This window comes from Phycodurus eques, chromosome 2, assembly GCF_024500275.1.
Source record: "Phycodurus eques isolate BA_2022a chromosome 2, UOR_Pequ_1.1, whole genome shotgun sequence".
NCBI classification, from domain to species: domain Eukaryota; kingdom Metazoa; phylum Chordata; class Actinopteri; order Syngnathiformes; family Syngnathidae; genus Phycodurus; species Phycodurus eques.
The window spans coordinates 25,409,603-25,427,817 of NC_084526.1; the positions used below are offsets into that span (position 1 = coordinate 25,409,603).

The window sequence follows — 18,215 nt, forward strand, 5'->3', positions numbered from 1 at the left end:
AGCTGTGAGCAAAACTGCAAAAAAATTTAACCCTTAAATGAAATTTTCTCACTATGAGTGCTCGTGGAGTTTTATTCGTTTAGACTTGGTGACATAGGATGTTTTTGTATGCCACGCTCCCAAAATTAGCTTGCAAGCAAAAGAGAGAAGCACAGAGTGAATGAGTAGATCTCCAGCATGGAGTTGCTTCTGTTTGGAACCAATGTCTATTTTGTACCCCAAGGAAGGAGCCTTCGAGAAGAAACTAAGCTCTGCATTGAGGTTGGCTTTCATCACATATTTAGCGGAGTATTTGCTAAACTGGGTGTCAAATAAAAGGCTTCACAGGAGCTGAGAAGGTGCTGGCAGTAGGAACTGGGCAGTAATGCGACCAACAGCTGAGGCCCTTGGAGAAACACTCACCAGCGTGCACACCAGTTGACCTTCTGCAAGTGGAAGACGAACACAAGGTTGTAAGTTACAAGCATAGCCTGTCATTACTATGATTAGCTATTCCCAAAAAAACTTGACTCTGAGTGAGTGACAAGGATATAGGCGAATATATTTGGTGTGTGCCACTAATTCACTTTAGAGAATATGGAGGCACATTTGCATAATTCAATCCACTACTGTAAATGCATGACCTTGTCCATGCTCCGTAATAACACTTTTGGAGGTAACGTTATGCAAATGTTTGTGAGATGAAAATGGCCTACAGCAAAGTACTATGATCCAAAAAATGCATTGTTTATCAGTTCATTCGTATATGGCTGCTCTTCCTGAGCAAGATTGATGTAATCATTTTCAAGCATATTGCGAGAGGACTTTCCATGCCCATAAATAAAACATATCCTGAAGTGGCAACGTTTTCAGGTAAAATGGTGCATTGCTTTGCTTATTCAAAGCACTTTTGAAGTTGGTACACGTTATATAAATGGGCATTGTCAGCTGCTGCACAATGAAGCTAGCATAATCATATAAGTGGAGGTTCAGTGTCTTTGCTAAGTAAAACTGAAGCAAGCGGCACACTTTAATATTCATGGACAGCGGACTTTGAGCCATAACCTGGCATGGTCTGTGTTTTGGTTTGGGTTGTGTTTAGTTTGTTCCATGTTTTCCTGTGTTCCATGTTTGTCGAGTGCTCATTAGGTTGTTGTGTCCACCTGTTCTCGTCTACCTTGTGTCGACCAATCAGCTCTCTCCAGCCACTTGTGTCTTGTCCAGGTGTTCCTCGTTGTCTCGTCACTCTGTTTGTATTTAGTTCCCTGGTTTCTTTCAGTTCTTGTCGGTTCATTGTCATTGTCTTTGCATTATGTCATTGTCAGGTGTTATTGTCCCTATCTGATCTATGTCCTACTCACCAGTGATAGTTTGTTTCCAGTTTTAGGTATTTAAGTGTTTCTTTGTTACTTTGGTTTGGTTGTGTGACTTTGTTTAGTTTTGCTTTATCCACGTTCCTTGTTGGCCGTTTTTGAAGATTAATTTTTTTTTTTTTTTTTTTGAGACTCCAGCACTCCTGCCTTGCCTCCGTGCTTCCCTGCACTTGGGTCCTCCATGTTCTTGCCTTGCGTTCCTCACCGACCAAACCCCGTACGTGAAGAATACTTAAACTGAGTGTGCCTCTCTCAATGACGAGGAAACTACTTTAGTACTCGTTGCACCAGTAGTGATCAACTTTGTGTGCACTTTTAAACGTTGGGGTGAACTAAAATGTTCAGACAGTGAATATGCTGAGACATGATATTGTACTGCAAACGCTTATATTTTAACACAGACTACAATGGAAATTAAAAATTTGAAGACAATCTGTTCCATGACTGCTGCCTGACCTCTGATTGGTTCATAAAACATGTATTAGCTGTACGAGATTTTTTTTTTTTTTTTCTTCTAAATAACATTTTAACATTAGTAATTGTCAAACAAGTATGATCGGAAGTTAACCAGTCTAAAATTAATACAGAATTAAAAAAAACAATTATCACTCTTTAACCTCTCTCTAAATTAAATAAGTGGGTATAATAAATGTGCTGCTGATGTGCCTCACAAAAAATTAAAATGAGATGCACCACTAATGGAATGTAAAACACTACCTTTTGACTACACAAGAAAATAATACTTACTTACGTCAAATCTAATGTAAGTAAATTACAGAACTGTAGCTCAAAATCAATATAAAAATGTACATTTGTTGGTTTTTTTTCTAATGCAGTGCTGCATTGCATTGACATGTTTGTAAGGAGATTAGTGGAACTGATCTGATATGATGTGAGGCCAATCACATAGCAGAACAAATGTAATTAGAGATCATCTACACAGTCAGAGAGAAAAGGAATGGGTCTGAAAAGAATAATTATGGTATCTTTAAAAAAAAAAATTTTTTTTTAAATGTCCACAAACACTAACAGACTAATTGCAGGCGCATTTACAAGCTTGTAATGAGAGGGTAAAGCGAGAACAGCAAAATGGAGTTCTCTTCCTAAACTTTGACTGCATGAATCCCTGTGAAGTCCCATCCTGACTCAAACGCTCCACCATCATCTCAGTAACCAAGAAACCTGCAATTTCAGGACTGAATGACTACAGATATGTCACCCTGACATCTGTGGTCATGAAGTCCTTTGATTGTGTTCGTGCTGAACCACCTCAAGAGCATCAGAGGACTGCTGCCGGACCCCCTGCAGTTTGCCAATCAAGCAAACAGGTCTGTGGATGACAGTCAACATGGGACTGCACTTCATCCTGTAACACCTCGTCGGTGGAGGGACCTATGCGAGGATCCTGTTTTTGGACTTCAGCTCTGTGTTCAAAACTATCATCCCCCAAACTCTTCTGATCCAAGCTTCTCCTGCTCAACATCTCGCCTGAATTCTGCCAGTCGATCTACAGCTTCCTGACGGGCAGGACACAGCAGGTGAGGCTTGGGGAAACCACCTCACCCAGACGCTCCATCAGCACCGGGGCCCCCAAAGGATTCGTCTCTCTCTCTCGCTCTCTCTCCGCTGCTCTTCTCTCTCGTTACACAAATGACTTCACCTCAACGCTGTCAAACTCCAGGGGTTCGCAGACGACACCACAGTCATCGGTCTCATCAAAGACGGTGACGAGTCTGCGTATCAACAGGTAGTGGAGCGGGTGGAGCTTTGGTGCGACCAACACAACCCGGAGCTGAACGTGCTCAAGACTGTAGAGATGATTGTGGACTTCAGGAGGCATCCTTTGCCACAGCTGCCCCTCACGCTGTCCAACTGCCCTGTGTCAATCGTCGAGACTTTCAAGTTCCTGGAAATAACAGTCCCTCAGGACCTGAAGTGGGAGACCAACATGAACTCCATCTTCAAAAAGACCTAGCAGAGAATGTACAACCCCAATTCCAATGAAGTTGGGACGTTGTGTTCTTCATTGTAGTACTTGTACTTCCTACGGCTTCTGAGGACACACGGCCTGCCACAGGAGCTGTTGAGGCAGTTTGACACTGCAGTCATTGAATGGGTGCTATGTTCATCCATCACAATCTGGCTGCCACAAAGGACAAAATCAGACTGCAACGGACAGTAGAGACTGCTGAAAAAAAATTCTCGGCACCCACTATTGAAGACTTGCACGCTGCCAGGACAAACAAGGGCATGCAAAATCTTCTTGGATTCGTCCAACCCCCTCCCCCTTCTTTCGTTTCCATTGTCCTCGGGCGCCTCAGGTGCCACCACGTGCACGAACGCCCGCCGCAACCAAGCCGCCGGCTTGCGGCTTCGATCGCTTTTCCTAGCCACGATCGGGCGGCGGTCCCTCACGCATCTGAGGGCCAGAGCTCGGCCCACCACCAGTTCAACTGGCAGGAAATTTACGAGCGCATCCAAACGGGACAACAACTTTCCCTTTCCATTTCTTTTTGTTTTTATTTTTGTGCATCTTTGTTTCCTTCGACCAAAACTGCTTCAGTTCTGCCTGAGGTCCGGAGCAAGACCACTCCCCAAAAACCAGCTGATCTGCGTTCATGAGTCGACACTGCTTACTATGATGTACAACATCAGTGCCTAATAATTTTGGGGAAATTACTAGCTACACATGAAATCCCAACTTTGCTTTCTCTCGCTCTTATTCAACGCAGTAAACGCTGACGTTTCCAACTTTAGTCCAACACACGGTGTTCTATTTCCCTTTTCATATGCCGATTTTCCTTCTTTTTGCCATTTTTAGTGTTATTTTCGCTCTTTAGTTAGACCCCTTTTGTGTGTTTCCCTCTCGATCCCTTGTAGATGTCATTAAATATACTATAAAACTCCACTCTTGGTTGTATTTTGTGTGTTCTGAGTTTAAGTAAACCGCTGTCATCAAGAACTCAAAATTTCACAAAGTGTAGCAACCTTCAGATTACGAGACTGATAAAAAGGTTTCGTCATTTTCCCTAAATTTTATACATAAAAAGTGACGTTAGGCATTAGTTTGATTTTAACAATGAAACTTAAAATTACGGTAAACGACACTTGCGTTACTTCCGGCTTATTCTTTTCTCCGAAATGAATTAAATTTTTATTTGACCAATATACGCTACAATAGTGAAGTATTTGCATACTGCTGTTGATTACTGCTGGCCACCCGTGTTTGAGAACTCTCTGCACCATTTGCACAATTGTCACTGTACCAGATCATCCATCCATTTTCCAAGCCGCTTATCCTCACAAGGGTCGGGGGCGTGCTGGAGCCTATCCCAGCTATCTTCGGACAGGAGGTGGGGTAAACCCTAAACTGGTTGCCAGCCAATCGCAGGGTACACGTAAACAAACAACCATTCGCACTCACATTCACACCTAGGGGCAATTTAGAGACTTCAATTAACCTACCATGCATGTTTTTGGGATGTGAGAGGAAACCGGAGTGAACAGATTGATTCCCGGTCCTCAGAACTGTGTAGCAGACACTCTAACCAGTCGGCCACCGTTCCGCCTGTACCAGATCATCGCACTATTAGTCACTTTAAATTGCATCATTTGCACATTTGCTATTATATCAGCATCATCACACTAGTTGTAAAATTTAATTGCTCAATGACTCTCCATACTCGTGTGTGGATTTTTTTATGTCCTAAATGTATATTTTGACATAGTGGCTGTTTGTTGTCATCCTAGAGTGGCTCCAACTACTGGAAACAAATTCCTTGTGTGTCTTATAACATACTTGGCCAATAAAGATGATTCTGATTCTGATAATATTTAAGACCGTTGGATAACGTTGATAACTAATAATGTTGAGTGATGCCATTTATTAAGTCGTTGTAAGGTACAGGGACAGCAAGTCCGTCAGGACATCCTAAGTGTAAACTCATGTACATGATCGGCTGGAAGCACCAGAGGCTTGTTTTGTTGTTAAAATGACAGACTGCAATCTGGTGTAGACAGGGAGGCAACACAGGGAAGCATGCGCTTTAGCAGAGGTACCAAAAAGGTCATAGCACTAAAATCAATGAAAAATGAATACGTCTGATCACTGAATTCATCCAATAACCTTATTGAACCTTGAGCGACTACCGGTATCTTCATTACTTATGGTTGACTGCATAGAGATATTTGACTAAACTGTATAGACATATTGTAACTATAAATCCGTTCCATCAAAGTATCTGTTGTTGCTTATTAATTCTCAGTCAACACACTAATTAAAAGTGTTTTTTTCTGTTGTCTGACAAGAGTACAATGCCCAACTGTGACCTATAAAAGGGTTCAAGTGTACACTATGTTTGGCGGACCTCAGAACTTCCTCAAAATTCACCAGGAAAACAACCTAAACTCAGATCAGAGATCAAAAACCAGATTCATATTGGAGAGCAATACATCAGCGAAAAAATGTTTGCATACAATTAAATGTTAGTAATCAAACTGGACAACAAAATGTCAAGGCTAATTCTCAGAATGAGCTCTCAGCAAATGGATAGCAATGAAAGTCTTAATAAACACAATAGGTCTGCCGAAGGTTGTTAAATACCTTAGTGGAATATTAAAAGCCTTAACATCAGGACAACAGAAATAATTCCTATATCAAATGTTTTCAAATCCAAGGGGGATGGGTCTGTCTTTTTGCTATACATCAGAACATAGCCAGCCCAAATTGTACTCATTCTAGCTATACACGCACACAAATAGAACGATGTCTTTGTGGAATACAGAATTTAAAACAAATGCAAACACAACATGGATTTCTTTGTATCTATTGCTTTTCATTGTAGGTTAAGCAATTCGGATTGAAAATCGACATATAGGATATATTTTTTTTACATTTCTGTAAACTTGAAAAATGGCTGAAATTGAAAAGTGCACTTACTGTGAAAAGTCATTTTTGTTTTGCAGGGGTGGTAACCTGTCGACTTGGGGGGGCCCTGGCCTGCACTTTCCTCTTGGATGGGTAATGCCAAGTCCACCCATTCTCATTCTACCTGCACAGTAACTCCAGAACACTTCCGATGACGAACGTACGTACGTGCGTGCGTGACAGTGCTGAGTTACTAGCATGTCCATGTAGACACACCATGACATTTACTTGCCTGAAGAGGGGCCACTATAAATTGCTAAACAATCCTTATGATTTTGTCAACTTCCTGGACTGTACTGTCATTTGCACAAGGTTCTACAGGTGTTAAGGCAATGCAGAGCCACTCCCATCACACAATGTTAGCAGTGCCTGACTCACTAACCGCTATAACTTTTCCTCAGGGTCACATTAGACTAAAGTGCTGAGATGATGATTTGGTGCATTCTGATAGCTGTTTTAAAAAGTGACTTGCCAGCAAGCAGTGTCACCTACTGCTGCCAGGTCATGGTGAAATGCAGATTAGTAACCAAGGGTCAGAGAGGAGAATGTGGCCAACCTTTCTGTCTTACACTGGTACTGTGAAAGTGTGTAGGAGGGGCTTGGTAACCATGACAATTTTACCCCATTGATTCACAGTACCATGCAAAAGTCCACAATGTGTTGTTTGGACGATTCTTTGAGGATAACAGATAAATAAAAATGGCACTCAGTGTAGGCCAGACCTGTGTGTTCGTGAGTTTACAGGCCACCTCCTGGTTGATGGAGCATGACCAATAGACCACATCATTGTTATTATGGGCAGTTTTTTTGTTTTTTTTTTTTTTCTCAATTCTATACATCTTACTATTTACTTGGACAAAATGACTGCGATGAAAATACAGAATTCAACTGCACAAAAATGCAAATCAGTGGACCAAACTGACTGCAAAATAGTAATATAACATATTTTTTTTTTTGTTGTTTTGTTTTTCTCATTTCAGTTCATGCTGATAATTAGGAAGCTGATCCAAAACACAGCCAGACAGCTTTTCACCTAAATCTGTTGCACATAGTTGTGAAGCAAGAAATAACTAGAATATAAAAAATAGACTGGCTTTGTTAGTTTTAAAAATATATTTAAAGTATTGTGTGTATCATGACAGAAAAATAAAAAAAAAAAGCTCACAACATTTAAGCTAAGTATGAAACAATTTGTTACGATTCACAAAGTATGTTAGATGTCGTTGAGTGTAATGTCATCCAGCAAACATCCCAATAACTGCATCCATCCATCCAGTTTTAACCAGTCATGCTTTGATCTGTTCTTCCTAATATACCCCTCATGCTGTTTTTTCTTCTGGGTGGAGACTGCAAGCAGACATTGCAGCTATAATTAATCGACAACGCTCGAGCCTGATGGGCGTAATGGGCGTCTGGAAAGAATCAATACTACAACACAACCCCCTGTGAATCAGTCAACTTTTCATCCTGGATTGGTGACAGAAGCATTAGCACGTCTCAAATTTGTGCTGCTCATTTGCTGAGTGGCTTTCTTGCAGCGGGTGCATTGGGGGCAGGACCAATCGCTCATCGACCACCCAATCGATGAGCGATTTAGATCATTGTTAACTTCCACTTCATTGTGTAATGTGCATGCTGGGTTCACCACGTCAAGATGTAGCTCTTAGGCATGCGTGCGATTGGTTTTTAATTTGTTCTTGAGTATTTCCACTTCCAGCACAGTTCACAACCAGTTCACAGTTCATTACAGAGACAGCACCAGTAAAATACTTATTTGATAATACTCCCAACTCATGTGCCAAATCAAGGTGGCATCATTGAAATGAATTCACACTGGCAGTTTTCAAGGTGTTAAGTGTGTACTGTGTTTGTGTTACCTGTTACAATCGACGTGCAGCAGTAGGTGGGAGGAGCTTATAGTGAGGGCAATTTTGTGCCACTGGCCATCAGCAAGACGGTAGGGGAAGGACTCTGAGCGGGGCTTGCCTTTAATGCGGTAGTGGTAACGGATCTCCTCTCTAACGCCGCTGCTCTCCAGTTGAAAGTAGCTAAAGGTGAGGTGAAAAGGTCAAAAGTGAGACATGGTTTCCTACACTGGGTGTACAGCTTCAAGGGGTGAAAACATATTCCTATAGAAATTTTGCAACTTAGTCAGCTCAATTTCTTCCATCAAAGAAATTTAATTAAAAGCATCTTTCAAACACACATAACCAGAAATGAATTTCCCAATCACGTTTTAATTTAACAACTCAAGTTTAAACAACAGTTATTAATATTGCAGATAGGATTGATTAGGCTAAATGAACACAGCAAATAAACGCATTCCCGCTTATAGCTCTGTAAGCTTTGATTTACGCTTATTAGGTTATGACTACTGTAAAGGCAAAGCTTGAATGAGTGCTGTCTGGATTTAATGTCTCAAAAACACTGAACTGTAGCCGAGTTAATACGTAGCCCACATTGTAATATACATTGCACATTCATTTTGATAATAATAATCAATTCCAGAAACATGAATATATGAATTGAAACAAATTTATTTATTGCTGGTTAGTGAACAAAAATACATGCTACACAGTTAAAAGTAAGCAATGGATTAATTGCAAATCGGTAAAGTCAACTTAGTGGTACGCTATATAGCACCTACAGAATAGCAGTCGAACAAAGTGCTTTATAAAATGATCTAACAAAATGGGAAAGCCTAAAGATAATGAAGGACTCAAAAGACCACATCACATTATCCATCCTTCCATTGTCCTCCACTTATCCCAGGTCGGGTCACGGGAGCAGTAGCTTCAACAGGGAAGCCCAGACTTCCCTCTCCCCACCCACTTCCTCCAGCGCTTCCGGCTGGATCCTGAGGTGTTTGCAGGCCAGCAGGGAGACAGTCTCTCTAGCGTGTCCTGGGTCGTACCCAGGGTCTCCTTCCTATGGGACATTCCCGGAACACCTCACAGGGGAGGCGTCCAGGACGCATCCTAATCAGATGTCTGAGCCACCTCATCTGGCTCTTCTCAATGAGGAGGAGGGTAGGAAGAGGTAGAAACATAGATCGACCAGTAAATTGAGAGCTTCTCCTTTCTGCTAAGGTCCTTCTTCACAACGGACCGATACAAAGTCCGCATCACTGCAATCTTTAGCAGAAGACTCCTATGATACACAGAAATACTGGAAAACGTTTTCCCTTGCATGGACGCGGGTCACCGGGGCCCCCCCCCCCTCTGGAGCCAGGCCTGGAAGTGGGGCTCGAAGGCGAGCTCCTGGTGGGTGGGCGACCACAGCCCAAAAGGGTAACGCCTGTACATTGGGGTTCACCCCGGTGGACAAGAGGGTAGCCTAACTCCGCCTTTGGGTGGGGGGATGGGTCCGGACTGTTGTTGGTGCCTATGCACTAAACAGCAGTACCCCCCCTTTTTGGAGTCCTTGGGGGGGGTGCTGGAAAGCGCTCCTGCTGGGGACTTCAATGCTCATGTGGGCAATGACAGTGAGACCTGGAAGGGGGTGATTAGAACCCGAGCGCTGTTCTGTTATTGGACTTCTGTGCTCATCACGGATTGTCGATAAACACCATGTTTAAGCATAAGGATCTGCATACGTGGACTTGGCACCACGACCAATCACATTACCGTGGTTATTTTCGGAGCCCCTAATTCACGACAAAGGAAAATAAAATGCAAAGTTCATATTTAAGAAAGACTAATGGGGGCAGTAAATTTCCACATCATACATTTAGCCTATTACCTGATTCTCACTGACAACGACAACCTGATTGAAATAAATGCAAGCATTAATGAATCCATGAGCGCATTTTGTAGTCCATCTTCGGAAAATAGTAGTTTAATGATAAAGATTTACTTCAGCAATACTTGCAGTCACACGATGACATCAGTAAGGAAACGTGAACTCAAATTCATTTGAAACTGTGTTGTCCTTTCCTGTGTTCAAAAGGAAGCACCTTTTTCATCTCTCCTTGACCCGATGGCGTATTCTAACAAAGGTTACAGAAAAGCGGCCTTAAGGTTAGGAAATTTGACTTTCCGAAGAGGCCCAATGATACCAAAAGGTACAGTGACTACCTCTAAATAGGCTGACTGAACTGCGTTGGTAATTCCAGGAAACACCACTTTAACATGTCTTTATCCTTTCCTGGCAACCATTGTGAGGTTTTCTTTCTTTAACAAAAGAGTACGACCATTTTTGCCATACAAAAATATTTGCAAGGACACAAAGTATGCCTTTACAATCTGAACATATGCTTGCAGACGGTAAATTTGTTGTTTTTTTTTGCTCACACTTTCAAGGACAGAATATCAATATAATTGCACTATTCTATTATATGTTACCGGTACTCTATATTCTATCTCAGTATTGATTGGACAATAGGTTTACTGTTGTGATCAGAATTTTCAGTAGTGTAGAACTGCAATTTGGTTATCTTTTACAGCACGAGAGGGACAAAATAATTACTAAAAAATAAAAACATAAATCAGTGAAGTTCTACACCAGAGTAAACTACAACCACAATATTTTTCATTAAGCTCTTGTCTAGGATCTCCTGCCTTGACTGTAGCATTTAGTCAAACTGTAACAAGCTTAGGACCAAACAAGGAAATAAACAAATCAAATGTATATTTCCCTCTCCGTATAAGCTGCTATCCCTGGATTTACTGTATAACTTCAGGCACTTGACCTGTATCGTGCATTGTGTGTGGCCTCAGGCTGAATAGGCTGAGTTAGAAAGCAGCCAGCCGCAGCAGCAACTTCAGAGCTGCAGGCTTCCCTGTGGCAGCAAATGACTTGAACAGTGTAACCTTTGGCACAACACAGACAGGTTAAACTACAGAACCACTAATACGACTGATTAGATACCAAACATTTCCCAAAAGCTAGCAGCCTCCTTGCCAATTTTAATGCACTGAAGTACACAAGAACCCACACACAATGGCTTTGGAATCAAGCCCATTCAATACCAAAAATCCAAGAATATCATGCATATTAATGGCGAGGGAGAGTGTACCCATCCCATAGAATATCAATGCAGGCTATGCTGGAGTAGATTTATGCATTATCTTCCTGTTGGGAAGACGAATGAAACTGAGAAGTCAACAGAACCTACTGCAGACAACAGAAACAGATGTACTGTAGGACATGATTATCTCACTGACTGTGCACTTGGAATGAGCTTGGTGTGGTATAGTCGGGTAACAAGTAATAAATCAAAATTTTAAAGGTTGGGATGCTTTTGAGTTCTTTTTTTCATCAAATACACACAACAATCAAACATATAAAGATAAGAATGAAGAACAATGAAGAAGCTTTTTTTCTGACCCAAGGTCAATCAAATCATCATGATAAAGGGGGAGGGGCACAGAAGGCTTGGCTAATCATGTACAATCAAGAAGTTCAACCCTTGTGGCACAGCGAAGGATGGTCCAACTCAGGTTGTGCTCATAATTATGCCTCATTAATTATGTAAATTAGATCATAAAATATATTAAGCAACACAAAGAAGTCCTTTGCATACAACAAGAAGTTACATTCCCCTGCATGCAGGAGTGATAGTGTTCCTATAGCATCAATGTGTATGTTTGAGCTTCACAGATAAAGGCAATTTAAATAAAGCCACGGGAGACCTGTTCGAGCACCAGTCTTCAAGCACCATGTCGTCGCTCTGTAATGAAATGAATACATCACTGTGTGGCAGTGCCGGGCACTGACCTGACAACTCGTCTCCAGCAATGATACTTGTCAGCTAGAGAAGATTTATTTGCATTGAGTGAAGAGTAAAGTGATAATAAAAGCTCTCCAGCATCAGTAACCCAGTTGATGGAAGCCTTGTCAAAGTTTAGAGAGGCCTGGATTCACTGAGCGGCAGACACACCTTCATCTTGATTCAACTCATTAAATAATCACCAAAGCCATTAACTCCACTTCACAGCCGGCATTTGTTTTATAGAACATTTAGTAGGAGCTGTTGTAATAGGGAATATTTAATGAGGGGGAATAATCTACTGGCAGGCTGTAATACACATGGGCTGACACACAATGAAAAAGGAAAATCTGTTTAAGTGACTCTGCACTGCACTAAATACGAAGAATGAGTCCATCGAGAGCTTAAGAGTTAAATTTTTTAAATGGATAAAACCTGGACAACCTGGACTTTGATTAACTTACATTTGGCAATGGGATGTGATGGTGCACAGAAATAAGCATATGCAGTGCACAAAAACATTATTCATGTAGACAAATTTTATATTCTGTGATAGCAAAGAAATGCAAGTTTTACGTTACTTTCTGAAGAAATTAAAACCTAAAAATAAAATGAGCAACGTTCTAATCTATGCTTGTTCAACTCAAAGAATATAAAATGTTAATGAATAATAGTAAATTAGAAAAATGATGTAAGTTAGATATTTTTTTACAAATAAAATGGTATTGGGATTTTATTCAAGGTATTTTTTTGTAAATTATGCCTATTTTTCTATGTTCTGAAAATCTGACGAATTTCCTCTGGTAAAACTGATATGGGAACGTACTGTATATCAGAAACACGAAACAAAATATAACGAAACTGTCATGAGCTGTGCCCTGCAGTTCTGTTGTCGGAGCTTGGGTGATGATGGAAAAAAAAAAAAGTTGAAGCCACTGTAAGAATATGGCGTTTGAGCATTTAATTCGTAAATTCATTCACATACCACTAGAGGGAGCCTGCATTCCACTAGTTCATACAGTGCTTCTTGTTTGGCTGGATGCTAAATGAAATGAAAACAGCAAATTTTTACTGTCTTCAAGTCATTACATCCCCAACATTCATTTATTTTGAGCACATCTTTTTCTCAGGGTCCACCAGGACGAAAATCTGGACTGCACACATTACCATTGGGTAATTCAAGTGGGATTTACACTCCATGGTTCAAGTGGCACAATTACAGTTTGGTGATTTCATGTGGCATAATTTGCATCATGCATGTGCTAATTGTGTGCTCCACTGAAACCACTGGTGAAAGTATAAAAAAGACAAAAAGCCTCTTCCACATTTGTCCTTTTAGTCTACTACTGGCACCTACATCGACCAGTCACAACATTATCACCATTTGCACAATACTATCCAATTCTAGATCTGTATCAAATAGTGATAAACTGTGAGAAAGGTGTTCATTTTAAAACCTTTATTATTGTGGTTGCTGTTGGCAGGGGGTCACAGGATAGCAGGTGAGTCGCCAAACATTGTAGTTACTTCAGAAAATATTACTCAAGATAAAAAGTAGTCTTCCAAATAATTGCGTTGATAAGACAATTGTATGCAGTCCTGTGATTGCCTGACTTCGTTTGATAGGTCAAATGTAGTCAAGCATTACTAGTGGGTAAATCGGATTAGTAAAACGGAGTCATGTGACAGCCCCTGACGAAGAAGTCTCTCTGACAAACCAAAGAAATATACATATTGAAAAGTAGCAAGCGGACTATAGCTCAATGTAATAGAGTAAATGTGGTGCTTTTTTCTGAACAGAAATACTGTACTCAACTAAACACTGTTGCCTACCTTGACAAGTACACGCATCCTTACATTCTCTGTATCGCTTATGCTCACTCGGGTCACATATGGGCTGGTGCCTATCCCAGCTGACTTTGGTACGCCCTGAACTTGTCTTGACAAGTACAATTTATCCAAAAAGTTACTTAATGTAACAATGAATGTAACATACTATTACCCACCTCTGCTGTGTAGTAGTTCACTCGTCTGACTTCTGTGTATGCAGTGTGGGTTGATTTCCAAGTCAGTGACAGTGTCGATCAGTGTGAATGATCTTCATTCTCTCTCATTTGCGCACCTTCTGGCCATATGCACATTCTGGTTGGGGTGTTCCCTCACATATCTGGCCAAAGACTTAAGCGCATTTCCTCACGCGCACTTTAGTGGTCTAGTTCCCCAGGAAGGTGAAACATCATATTGTACACTGTGATTTAGTTAACTGCTCCCATGCGCTAGAGACGGCCGGTGACCGCCTGCCTAGTGCTGCCCAGTGAGACACGTGGCCCACTGCACAACAGCCGTAAGGTGTCCCTATAACATTAGGCCGACCGATAAAAACGTCAACATATCTTATTAACTGGGGAAAAATATAAAACTTTCTTCTCCCCTCAAGGAGTATTTCTGCCTTATTGTGGCTGGAAGCTCGGAGTTTGCCTGAAAGCGCCCTTATAAAAAAGAAAAAAAATGTAAAACTGCAGTCATCTTAATGCCGCTTTGGTGTGTTAGATTTGGAATCATTTTGTTTTTATTTGATTTGTGTTTTTGTTGGTCCTCAAATCCATTGACGTTGTCTGCTCGCGTGTAGGGCACTGGTATGGTTGCTGGGGAATGCTGATCAACAGCCAGTGAGTCTTATTGATTGACTTCCAAACGCGTTCACTGATTAACACAGTATTCTGATTAGATTACATATATTTTAGAGTATTTATTTACAACTTCATTTGGGACGTTGTGTTAAACAAATAAAAACAATACAATAATTTGCAAATCGTGTTCAACCTACATTTAATTTAATACACTACAAAGACAAGATATTTAATGTTCAACGTGCTATACTTTATTGTTCTTAGCAAATAACTTAGAATTTTATGGCTGCAACACGTTCCAAAAAATCTGGGACAGGTGGCAAAAAAGACTGAGAAAGTTGAGGAATGCTCATCAAACACCTGTTTGGAACATCCCACAGGTGAACAGGCTAATTGCGAACAGGTGGGTGCCATGATTGGGTATAAAAGGAGCTTCCCTGAATTGCTTAGTCATTCACAAGCAAAGATGGGGCGTGGCTCACCTTGTGAACAAGTGCGTGAGAAAATAGTCCAATAGTTTAAGGACAATGTTCCTCAACGTACAATTGCAAGGAATTTAAAGATTTCATCATCTACGGTACATAATATCGTCAAACGGTTCAGAGAATCTGGAGAAATGACTGCATGTAAGCGGCAAGGCCGAAAACCAACATTGAATACCCGTGACCTCCGATCCCTCAGGCAGCACTGCATCAAAAACAGACATAAATGTGTAAAGGATATCACCACATGGGCTGAGGAATACTTCAGAAAACCAATGTCAGCAAATACAATTCAGCGCTACATCCATAAGTGCAACTTGAAACTACTACTATGCAAAGCAAAAGCCATTTATCAACAACACCCAGAAAATGGGCCCAAGCTCATCTAAGCTAGACTGATGCAAAGCGGAAAAGTGTTCTGTGGTCCGACGAGTCCACATTTCAAATTGGTTTTGGAAATTGTGGACGTCGTGTCCTCTGGGCCAAAGAGGAAAAGAACCATCCTGTTATGGACGCAAAGTTCAAAAGCCAGCATCTGTGATGGTATGGGGCTGTGTTAGTGCCAGTGGCATGGGTAACTTGCACATCTGTGAAGGCACCATGAATGCTGAAAGGTACATACAGGTTTTGGAGAAACATATGCTGCCATCCAAGCAACGTATTTTTCATGGATGCCCCTGCTTATTTCAGCAAGACAATGCCAAACCACATTCTGCACGTTACAACAGCGTGGCTACGTAGTAAAAGTGCGAGTACGAGACTGGCTTGCCTGCAGTCCAGACCTGTCTCCCATTGAAAATGTGTGGCGCATTATGAAGTGTAAAATATGACAACGGAGACCCTGGACTGTTGAACAGCTGAAGCTGTACATCAAGTAAGAATGGGAAATAATTCCACGGACAAACCAAGCAACGAGTTGAACATTTTTGTCAATGTAAAGTTGTTGTTGTGATAGAATACGATCAACATCACAACAATCACATACAGTATGTGAGTAATTTAAAAAAGATTTTCTTGTAGACCTTTTTGGTAATAAAGTGTCCCATTAGTGTGTCAGCATTGGGAAGAAGCTTTTGAGCTAACAAGTGTTCTTAATCAAAATGGACCTGCTTCATTTCTTCGGGAAAAGTTTGGCTGGCTGTGATTGGTGGGAGGGCTGTATATCATCAGTGCCCTTTCCCTTCAATCTGGCATCACACATCAGCTTTATGGAGGGCAGATGACAGCCAATTAGCTGCTGAAAAGGGAGGGGTCAACACTTGGGGACTTGTCAATGAAAAAAAAGACAGACAGTAAACCAGAAAATTATTGAGTCTCTGATCACTGGTCATGAGACACGGTGCTTTAGGTGTCACAGGAAGAACATGCTTTATGGGAAAATTCTGGACCAAGTAGATCAATGATGAATGATAGGTGCACCCGTCAACCACAAGTCTAACGCCAGTATATTGATTAGCTCAGTGTGATGAAGAGAAAGTGATACCCCTTTTCGGTGTGCTATGATTTATAGCAAAGTTGAGCACAAGATAGCCAAGGTAAATCTAGGCTATGTCACTTATTCGTACTTTAACAGCCAGGACAAACCTTAGTCAAACAGCAAGATCAGAATAAGCTTAACACTTCCTATTCATGATTACTCTGTATTATCAGAACAATAAGTTGAACATTTTATACACAATACAATCATCTGCCATCAAAGATCTGAATATTAATCTGGTACATATTCACAGAAAACAGAATTATTACTTTTTTTAATGGATGTCTGTGTGTAAAGGGCAAATAGCTATTTGTAGATTATGTGCAAAAATGCAGCTAGCGAAGCCAAATACATCACATCTCTCCACCTACATTCCCTCGTCTGAATGACGTCAATCATCTCTAAAAGATTCTCACTTGTCCTTAATTTTTTTATAAAAGGAAAAAGACTGTACTCTTAACTGACAAGTGAAGCTGCCCAAAACCACTGACAGACCAAAATTTTCCCAGCGGAGGTGGGATGAAGGAGTTGTGGTGCTACTCCTGCGAGGAGCATCTTCAATTACATTGGGCTGAGGGGCTCTTCCTGTCGACGAGCAATCTTGTCAAATGCTCTCAAAAGAGGAACAAAGGGCTTTGAACTAAAACTATATATATATATATATAGAGAGAGAGAGAGAGAGAGAGAGAGAGAGAGAGAGAGAGAGAGAGAGAGAACTGTGTGGCAAAATCTGTCTGGACTGGGCTTTAAGATTTGGATTAGGAACCAGAAGGTTTTTGGGAAATTTTAGCTACAGACCAATAAAAATGATAAATAAAGCTTAGCAACATACTTCCCTACTTACTCACCAATGAAGATCATTTATTGTAGAGTGAAAATTTTTTCTTTTCATAAAATTTTCCAACATAACAAATGTTTCACAAGGACTATCAATAGCACTTATAAAATCTTCCATCTTAGTATTCTTGCTATAGAGACAAATGTCAACAGGTGTCTTGCTTTATCATAGCAGTGTGTTTTCAACACTTCTCTCAAACAAACCTCATGTGACGAGTCCGTAACATAGCCCCTTACGCCCAAAAAAGGATGAATGGAGAGGCTCACAGACCATTAGAATGATGAGTGGAGTAGTTCAACAGAGTTGATCACTGAGCATCTATGGTGTTTGATCACTGAGCATCTTTTGTGTTTGAGCACGAACGTGGATCAAGCAGTGGCGAGATTAAGCTTAGAGTTAGTTTATCATAGAGCTATTGCCACCAAGTGACAATGAGTCTTACTGAGCTACAGAGAATAAGTGCTGGCGAGATAGAAAAACGTTCTGATTGAAGTATTCAGCCCCAAAAAGCAGCACAAAGAAGGGAAAGAAGGGCCAGACTAGTCACTTTAAACTGCATACACTCCTTAAAGTCTCGACGCCCTTTGCACAGTGGTCATTTCACCGGGGTCTCTCTCTCTCTCTCTCTCTCTCTCTCTCTATATACATACATATACATACACACATACATACATACATACATATATATATATATATATATATATATATATATATACACACATACATATATATATACATACATGTATATATATACACACATATACATACATACACGTATACATATATATAAATACACATA

At 40.8% G+C, this 18,215-nt stretch overlaps 1 protein-coding gene across 2 annotated transcripts in view; it reads right to left on the reverse strand.

Moving 5' to 3' along the window:
* The window catches only part of LOC133399034 (protein kinase C-binding protein NELL1-like), a 271,032-nt gene that overhangs the window by 208,827 nt on the left and 43,990 nt on the right, over positions 1 to 18,215 (reverse strand). For both annotated transcript variants that reach the window (XM_061670100.1, XM_061670099.1), the window contains exon 4: positions 8,157 to 8,327. In XM_061670100.1, coding sequence (XP_061526084.1) covers positions 8,157 to 8,327 — 171 coding nt within the window. The remainder of the gene's footprint in view (positions 1 to 8,156; positions 8,328 to 18,215) is intronic.